The 10,297-nt window shown below is 34.3% G+C and overlaps 1 protein-coding gene across 1 annotated transcript; it reads left to right on the top strand.

Annotated features, from left to right (window-relative positions):
* On the top strand, positions 1,806-8,419 carry LOC109234085 (G2/mitotic-specific cyclin C13-1-like). Its single transcript, XM_019399932.1, has 8 exons — positions 1,806-2,464; positions 4,998-5,230; positions 5,313-5,388; positions 5,468-5,544; positions 5,724-5,757; positions 5,848-5,997; positions 7,508-7,642; positions 7,893-8,419. Exons 1-8 carry the CDS (start codon positions 2,117-2,119, stop codon positions 7,953-7,955), a joined length of 1,116 nt encoding a protein of 371 aa, XP_019255477.1. The 5' UTR covers positions 1,806-2,116; the 3' UTR covers positions 7,956-8,419.

Genomic DNA, 10,297 nt, shown 5'->3' with positions numbered 1-10,297 from the left:
AGTCCCTGTTTCGCATTTGCGGACCAGTTGGTCGCATTTGCGATCAGGCTGCAAAAATTCCCTTCTCGCATTTGCGATGCCAAGCTCGCATTTGCGAGACTTGCTTCGCAAATGCGAAGACTGCAGAACAGGAATACCAGATTTTTTTCAAAGTTCAAAATGCACCCGTGGCCTATCCAATACTCACCCGAGCCCTCGGGGCTCCAAACCAAATATACACACAACCTCAAAAATATCCTACGGACTTATTCGTGCGATCAAATCGCCAAAATAACATCATAAACATCGAATTAAACTTCAAAATCCAAGAGTTCTTTCAAACTTCATAAAACATCAAATTTTCCAATGTAGGTCTAAATCACGTCAAACGACGTCCGTTTTCAACCAAATTTAACAGTAATGACTTAAACCATATATAAGACCTGTACCGGGCGCCAGAACCAAAAACGGGCCCGATACCAACACGTTCTAATCAATTTTCATTTCAAACTTCCTTAAATAATTTCAGAAAATATTTTTTACAAAAAAAATTCATTTCTCGGGCTTGGGACCACGGAATTCGATTTCGGGCATACGCCCAAGTCCCATATTTTCCTACGGACCCTCCGGGACCGTCAAATCACGGGTCCGGGTCCGTTTACCCAAAACGTTGACCAAGGTCAAATTAATTTATTTTATTGTCAAAACTTATCATTTTTCACACAGTTTCTCATTTAAGCTTTCCGGCTACGCGCCCGGACTGTGCACGCAAATCGAGGTGACTCTAATGAGGTTTTCAAGGCCTCGGAGTCATAGAATTCAATTAAAAACAGGTGATGACCCCTTTGGGTCGTCACAGACATGAAAACTTGATATGCATCTAAAGTCTATTATATGGCTTATATGGCCTAACAATCCCTAAAGGATTTAAAATTGCTCAAAGCATATAGAATTCATGGTCATGAAGTACTACATCCTCAGTGCAATTTGTGCACAAATGTATCTTGCTATAACTATATGCATGATAATATGATAGCAAGAATTCACCTCTATGTGAAGATATTGAACTGACGATTCCAACAAGATCATATGAAGACAACTCATCTCTATCAAGAATGATGATTTCAAGGTGCAATATATTCATTCAAGTTAATATGCCTGATTTGTTCATCAAATCTCCACAAAAGATCTTTTGAAGATGGTGCACAAGATTGGAATGCGAAGGCTCAAGGATGTGAATTGATGCTCTCATCAGGGGGAGTTAATGCGTGTTGCACTCTTTTTCCCTTACAAGGTTTTGTCCCACTGGATTTTCTTTGCAATGTTTTTAACGAGGCAACCAATAGGCGCATTAACACGTGTACTCTTTTTCTTTTTCTAGCATTTTTTTTCCCATTGGGTTTTATTTTAGTTAAGGTTTTAATGAGGCACATTATCTGTTGAATAGACATTCAGGGGGAGTGTTATAAACAGAATTTTATTTATGGTGAATGTCTATATTTAAAGAGATTCTAGGGTTTATTACTTGGTGGCTAAGTCACCCTCTCCCTATAAATAGAGGGTTCTATTTCATTGTAATTCATCCCAAAATTCAATAAGAATTCCCTCTCTCTCTTTCTCTGCAATATTGTTCTTCTACTTTTATTGTTTCACAACACATATTGTTTTCTTCGCCTTCTGCTTTGAATAACAAATCATGCAATATATATATATATATATATATATGTTTTATTCCACACAAAATAATACTATTATAAAATTTCACAATAAAGTTATGCTTGTACTATATATACAGTAGCATATGTCGCTTTCCAGATATTGTACTGTATTAATTATGAGAATGTCCTTTTATTACACAAATAACCAAATATGTACTATTTTTGTTTACCTTTTTACGTTTTGGTTCAAAGCTGAAATTCTGTGGGGGAAAAACAGAAAGGAGGGGAGCGCGGTTGTTTTGAAATTCAACAAATTGGATTTGGCAGTATGTTCATGGCGCCCTTCACCGCACTAAACCCTAAATCGGTTATTCCCATCCCCCACGAAAGCCAACAAACAAACACAATATCTCAGACACTAAAAAAATTCAATCTTACAGTGTAAAGCAATTTCTTCTATCCCTAAATCAGTTGTTTGAATGGCGAACGAAGAAGATAAGGCGGCGCCCACCAACACCAGTAGGGCATCCAATAAGCGAGTGTTTGATGATACCTTAGCCGCTGCATCCTCCAATGGAAATGATCCACCACTGAAACGGGTCGTGTTGGGCGAGCTTACCAACTTGGAATATGTTGTTGGGTCGACCAAAACGAACACCCACAACTCCAAACGCAAAATCAAGTTGAAAAAAACTGCTCCTACTAAAAGGAAAAAAGTTGCTAAACAGAGTTTCAAGTCCGATGCTGCTACTAATTTTAGCCCTAATGATGACTTGCAGAAATGTGCTTATGCTCCTCTTATATATCAGCATCTTCACTCCTTGGAGGTACAATAATTTTGGCAACTTTATTATGTTATGCCACTTATTTGAAGTTAGTTTTTATAGCCGATCCAGACTAATTAGGAATTCAGGCATGGTTTTTGAAATTAAATGGAAATGTGTTGATTAGCATTTTTGTTTGTTTTGCTTTTTAATTAATGCACGAACGGACAGTTGGATTATTTTGTTAGATTGCCTCATAAGAGTTGTTATTATTTTGATGATCTGATATTTTGCTCTCTTTTTTGGAATATCGTAATAGTTTCTATTTAGATAGTAAAGTTGGTTAGCCATTTTTTCCCAGCTGGATTTGGATCAAATTTTTGCTCACATTTAGGGTATATTTTGCATTTTGAAGTATTCTGTATTTCCATAGTCCGTAATTTTGTTAGACTTCTTGATCACAAAGGCCTGCTTCTGTTTCTTGTACGGTGCTTTTCTTATTTTTAAAGTGTTACTATGATTTATTGTTATCTTGAATTTGTAAGTTTCTGCTCTCTGAGGTTCAGCTGCTTTTTTGTAAATAAAATCTATCATTCATTTAATGATCTCCATTATTGTTCATCCTAGCTGTAAATTATGTTCATGTGCTTTATAGGACAATGTGGATACCGACTTTTTTGTTTTTTTGAGTCAATGGCAAGTGGGGTAATGACATGGGTCTTCCTTATGATAGCCTGGTTACTGTTAGAAAAAGGTGGATTCATAAGTTAAAGGCAGTGGTACATTTCTAAATATTAGTCTCTCGGCACGTGCGTTGCCCGTGTATGTCGAGTCATGTAGGAACTTTTGAGTATTGAACTCAAAACTTTTCTTAGTAAAACAAAGAACTCAGCCAATGTTTTCCAAAAGCGCTCGAAATTTGGATTAAATGAAGTAGTGAACTCTTTTATATTTAAGTGACTAAATTTACTTAGCACTTTCTCAATGTAATGAGATTGACTCAATATATATAACCCCATTATTTCTTTTAATCTTGATACTTAATAAGGTAACAATTTTTCAAGATCCTTTCTTTCATCTGTGGAAGATATAAACCCATCGTTTTATCTTGCCATTCATATCATTGCTTAAAATTAACAAATCAAAAATAATTCAAAACAATCATATATCTACCAAGAATTTTGTGAGAGTTGACATATAAAATTTGAATACACATTTTATATCTCAAGTACTTCAAATTGTATTAAATACTAAGTCTAGTAGTGACTTTTAATTATAAATCAAACGCCCTAAAACTTTGAGTATTCTAAGTGGCTTTTTCATAAAATTTATGTATCAAACTTTACTCACTGCATTTCATCGTCAAGTTAAAGTGCTATAACACACATTTTCTTCTAAAAAAACATTGGCATATAATGTCTTTACTCTTTAATAAAAAAATGATACCAAATATAAATATCATTTTTTATGATTTAAAAATGGTAAAACAGTTTTAACTTTTAGATATCTTCCTTGCAGATAAAGTATTTCATTTTATCTCATAACTTGAAAGTCAAATCCATCTGCTCCTTACGTAACATAGTTATTTGTCAATTTAAAACTTATTTTATTTGTCACGGAATAATTAATTTTAATGAGCATATATATCAAAGAGGTTGTTTTTAAACTTAATATGCATTTCAAGATCATCATAGGTGTGTCATCTATTCTAATATTTCTAATAATAAAATTTTCAAAATTTACCAAGATTGGAAATTCATAAACAAATAGAAGTAGAATTAAGAAAGTAGAACTTGAGTTTAATCACTTTCTTCTCATTTTAATGCTTTGATGTTGTGTCTTAGATCATCACAAAGTCAAAGTCTGATGGAAAATGCTTTTAATTCTTTCAATTTATTTTAGGCTTGTGTCACCTCATAAAGAGATATGTTTGCCTTTGGCATGATGCATAACTTGAAAATCCTTTTACCAACATGAATCATGAATCATGAATCATGAGAGGAACGTGTATTTCTATTAAATCTTAGTCGGTAGTTCACTATTAATCTCAGCCCCTTTTTTTCATATGTGCTTCTCCAATCAGTTTGTAAAATCAGCAAGTTTGTGAATTGAATGGTTATGACGGTTATGAAAGGGTATGAAGCGTCAGGTTGGTATTGTTTGTAGGCGTCTGTTTTTATAAAGAGGGTACTTAGGTTTTAAAGAAGGACAATTAGTAATTTAACTTTTTAATTAAGGGCTTCCCACTTCTAATATAATACTATTCTTAAGAGACGGTGGATATACCTGTGCAAACGCTGCTTATATGCTGGATACATCTTTTCAACAAGGTGAAAGACCCGATGGCAAATGACTATCAGCTTTGTATTTTCATGTGGACATAAATGGGTGAATTTGTTGAAGTGTTTGTACACTATCAGGAATTGTGAGAAATAGGCGAAAAGCCAAAAAAGGAAGAAGGCTGTCTTACTATTTTTTCAGTTTCATTTGTTTTGTAAGACTTACCTTATATGTCCCAGTAGCTTGTTGTAAAACTTTGTACATTTTGTGACTGTTCCTTCTGAATGCATCAATCTGATGCTGAATTGGTATCTAGGTTGAGGCAAGGAGGAGGCCTTTGTCTAACTACATGGAGAAGGTTCAGAATGATGTGACTCCTACTATGCGAATGATTTTAGTTGATTGGTTAGTGGAGGTGGCAGACGAGTATAAACTTGTTTCCGACACCCTTTATCTCACAGTGACATTCGTCGACAGATTTTTGTCTTCTCACGTTATGGCCAGGAATAGTCTCCAGCTACTTGGTGTATCTTGCATGCTTGTTGCATCGTATGGTTCTTGAAACCCTTATTTCTAAATTAAAATTGTTTGTCACATCAGATTTATTCATTTAGTGTACTTGATGTTTCAGAAAGTATGAAGAGATCAGTCCTCCTCATGTTGAAGATTTTTGTTATATTACAGACAATACATACACCGGAGAAGAGGTTGGTTTGCATCTCTTTCAATCATTTTGTTTAGTAGCATGCAAACTCTTTTATTGAATGAACTGGATTTGAGTTTCAGGTAGTGAACATGGAGAGAGATTTGCTCAATTTTCTGAATTTTGAGATCAGTAATCCAACCACAAAAACTTTTCTCAGGTTCGGATGCACACAAGATATTACTAAGAAGCAGTTGATCACCATTTCCTACTTCAAGCCCATAAGTCAAATCCTAGTTGTTGCCTTTTCTATTCATGCATTTATCTCTTGGTAATGTAGAGCTCTATGGATACTCAACTAAATGGCTAACAATGAAATTTTCCTTGGTGAATTTGCAGAATCTTCACCAAGGCTGCCGAAGATAATGTTGAGGTAAGTCATGCTTATACATCTCTGGTGCTTATGTTTTTCTTATGTCCAGATTTATTTCCCAGTACTTATCCATTACTTTTTCTCATGTAGTTTCTAACGTTGCACTTTGAATTCTTGGGCTGTTATCTCGCGGAGCTGAGTTTGTTAGATTACAGTTGCGTGCGATTCTTGCCATCAGTGGTTGCTGCTTCAGCTATCTTTCTATCAAGATTTACACTCTTGCCTAAAGTCCACCCATGGGTAAGACTGGTTTCCTTTTGTCACATTTCATGTATTGGAGCATCTCACATGTGAATAGAGGTTATCACCTTGTTTGGTGATAGAATCAGCACTGAGAAGCAGAAGGGAGGAAAGCAGGAAAAGAAAAAGATGAGAACACTTCCTTTCAACAGGGGGAAGCAGTGGCTCTTTGTAACCTAAACATGACATAAGGGGCTTATTGAACTTAGTGTCCAACTTCACTTAGCTGTTTATGTTTTACTGATTTTTTACTTTCTAACATACACACAAATTTAAAACTACATTCTTCTAAAACATGGATGCTTCTTACTTGGCTGTTATAAAACTTCCATAAAGTTGAACTCATGAATACTCAATTAATGTTCTGAGGATTGTGATGTTAGATATATTATTGTATTAGAGATCTTCGTATCCAGCCGTGGTATCAGGTTTTTAATGTTGAGATCCTATATAACTGTATATCTTTACTTGAATGACTAGTAAACATGTAGTAAAAACCTAGCGCATGTTAAAATGAAGTCTAAATAGAACATTCTAGCTCAATGTCTCTTACGTGAAGCTGTAGCTGCAGTATATACACAACAAGTTTTCAAACGTGAAGTGTTGAACAAACAATTGTCATGAATATGTACCTTATCTTATGGTATATTTTTGTTTATATTATTTACAGTAAAACAATTTTGGGGTATGTAAATTGCCAAAAGTGCTAGGATGATGTCTGGGCTTAGGTCCATATGTGATCCTCCAATTATCCTATTTTGATTCTACCAAAAAACCAGGATTATTAGGAACTTATGCTTGTTCGGATCCTATGGGATCCTATGGTAATTGGTAACTTTAGTAATTGGACTTCCAACCACTATATATATATATATATATATATATATATATATATATATATATATATATATATATATAGAAGGCACAGTAGACAAAAACATAGAAACTTGAGTGCTATTCTGGAATGTCCATTGTTATGCATTTAAGGCCAACAGTTAAGTCATAAATTTAAGACAATTATCATAATCACTTCATTCAAATCTGATATTCTCTCTGCTTAAATTTGAATGTCTTGGTTTGATTTATGCATAACAGTTGAAGTAACAGCTAATAGTAGTATTCTTGTGTGCTTCTTGTTTAACAAAAGGAACATATGCTACCACCAATTAGCTTTTAGTATTATTTTAAAAATAGAATAGATGAGAAGTTGTATTGAGAAGTGTCAATGTGGCTTTCATTTCTTTCTTTGTAGAGTTTAATATATTTGATAAGTTTCTTTCGAGGAAAGTGGACACTATTTTGGCATACATTAAGAAAACAAATGTAGGCATTCAATAAAAAACTTGAAGAGTTTTAAAATCTAGATGGGTTTCTCATGTGTTAAATTCTCTAGAAGAAGCTTCTAAGATTTTACTTAACAAAAACATTCAGCCATTTATGTCAAATGCTAAAATTGCCAGCACTGATATGTAAAGCCCAACAGTCTGAATCGGTTCTTTTGGTTTTGCAGAACTTGGCACTACAACAATGTACAGGTTATAAGCCATCTGAACTGAAGGATTGTGTTCTTGTAATCCATGAGTTGCAATCTGGTAGAAGGGCAGCATCTGTGCAGGCAGTAAGAAAGAAATACATGGATCACAAGGTACATAGAAAGAACTTTCTAATGTACCCAGTAGTTTTTTTTTTGTTGGTTGTGAATTTTAATTTTGAAACTCTTTCATTTTTGGGTGAAAATGCATTTGCTGGGGCTTCCTCCTAAATAATGCAGCCACTAAATTTACTAAGCTTTTGCTAAGGGCACCATGAGCTTAATTACCTGAATACTTAACAATTTTATCCGCATCCTAACGTATTCCACCCATCCCTTCGCCCAAAAAAATATTGGGATGCAGTACAAGTGTGTGGCCGCATTGCACCCTGCAGATATTCCTACTTGTTTTTTTGATGATGCTTGAGGAAAACAATCGAATAAGATGGTCAAGCCAATTTTCAGCTGCTCCAAAGATAGACAACCAAAGAATATCACTGTACTGGATTTTGCTTGGAAGTACACCAAGCATTCATTTGTATTTTCTCCATAGATGCTAACAGATTTCAACTTATGATTGTTTTCCCTGGCGAGAGACTTGAGGATTGCTTAGCCTCCAGCAAAGACAAAACTCAAACGGATGTGAAACTCATTAGCTTCTTTAATGGTTTGGGATATGATGTATAAATTGTGTTAGTGCAGAATGATTGTTCATAGGCTGATGTTGTTATTTTTATTTTTTGGAAATGGAAAATTTTGTAAATTTTGTTAGTGTAAATACAGGTGGATACTGTTCATTGCGGCATCCTACCTCAGATAAATATCAACTCCGCATCAGTCTCAAATTAGTTTGAGATTGACTATATGAGTTTTTTGTACCTTCTCTTTGTCCTCCATGGCTAGCTAGTTTCTTTTTTCTATGTTTGGCCTTTTGCTAGTGAATTAACGAATCTATACTGAAATTCAGTATATGCTAGCAATTACCTTGACCATATGTTTTATCGTATACTGAAATTCAGTATATGCTAATAATGAAATTTCATATATGATTCACGCCCATAGGAACTAATCATTCGGATGCTCAGAACAAGTGCGGATAAAGTAGAAAAGAAAGGATATAAACATTAAAGATTTCAAGTTAAAGAAGAGAGAAGGTTGTTTTTTTTTAAGAATTTATTTATACAAGGAATAGAAACTCAAATCTTTAAAGTTTGTTTAGACAATGTTGACGAAATTATTTGATTATCTAATCAATTAGAACTTTAAAGAACTTAGCTAGAAATATTAATACACCGTTATGTCTATAGTACGGCAAATTGATAATCACCTTGGAGGTAGGATAAGTGAAAAGAATTTGATACATATGAATGAAAATAGAGTAAATTAATGAAGTGTCCGTGATTCTTTTCCTTTAAATACCAATGTTGATACCTTATAGTACTAACATTCAAAGAAGGGACTGGATGAGCTAAATCAACCATAAAGGATTAATTTTTAATAATATATATGATAAGGGAGAGCACCACCGACTTTCAACGTGTATATGCATCTCTTGAGGAAGTTAAAATCTTATAGTGCACTGTTACGTTCCTACTTTAGCAAACTTGATATATATGGTCCAAAACATTAAACAACCCTCTGTTCTTGAAAGAATCCTTTCACATTAAACAACATCTAGTTTTACAAAACTTACAAGTCTTTCCCACCAACTACCAATACCATATAAAAAGAAATGGAAATTTGTGGAGAATTCGTAAAAAAAATTAAGAGCTAAACTCAATCAGACCACAATTTAAGTATCTCCAGATTAGGAAAATACTTGAGTAATAATATCATAACTTGCATTGCATGAAGTCTTCATTAACTCCCACGTTCAGTCTTAACGACTTCAGCTTATAGTCTCGAGATAGTCTTACTTTGCCAGCCACTTCGTATAGACACTACAGTAGCAAAAAAGGAAGAAAAAAGAAAAGAAAGAGAAAGTCTTTTTGATGACTAGTGAAGAGATTAATTTGAAAATCTACTCACACCTCCTCTGGCTTAGTTCAAGTGAAAAAGGTCGAGGGACTTGTGACTTAGGTCAGATATGGCTTTCTCTTGATGGAATATACCAAGCTAAATCTTCTTTTTAGAACCACAATTCAGTGAAAGTTGCTGAATAAATCTATTTCATTCTAATTCGATCTAAGAAGAAATCACGCTCTGTACAATACAAGTTTGAGCCATGAGCCTGCGAACTAAGCTTGGTATTGTTTCTCGGTCATAACAGAAAAAAAGGTACTGACAACCTCCCAAATGACTTAGAAATTTTGTATATGTGTTGATAAGTATTCTGTATTTTTTTTATAAGCATGTACACTGTATATTAAGACTTACTTGGTTATCAGGATGTGATAGACAAGCATATCCCATGGAATTTGTTATTCCACCTTTTATATGGGATAACTAATCTCATAATTTTAGTTAAAATAGTTCTTGGGATTAATATTTATCCGTAACCAAATGCGGGATGAAATAATTCTGTAATTTATCCTAGAATTATTATTGTATAGGGTCAAATTCGACCGTCAGCGTCTCTACGCCAATGGGTACGCGCAGTGAGTATACGCCGACTAACGTAAGGGTACGACTCGGACGTGGGGACAAAAGCGACATCGTTTAGGACTCAGTGTCTTCACTAGGAAAACGTTACCTATTTTTGTAACTTTTTGATTATTTCGAGGAAGGTCTCTTATTATATAAGGGAGACCTTCACATTGTAAAAAGGAT

The sequence above is a fragment of the Nicotiana attenuata genome, chromosome 11 (genome assembly GCF_001879085.1).
Source record: "Nicotiana attenuata strain UT chromosome 11, NIATTr2, whole genome shotgun sequence".
In the NCBI taxonomy this organism is placed as follows: domain Eukaryota; kingdom Viridiplantae; phylum Streptophyta; class Magnoliopsida; order Solanales; family Solanaceae; genus Nicotiana; species Nicotiana attenuata.
This window is presented reverse-complemented; position numbering and strand designations above follow the sequence as displayed.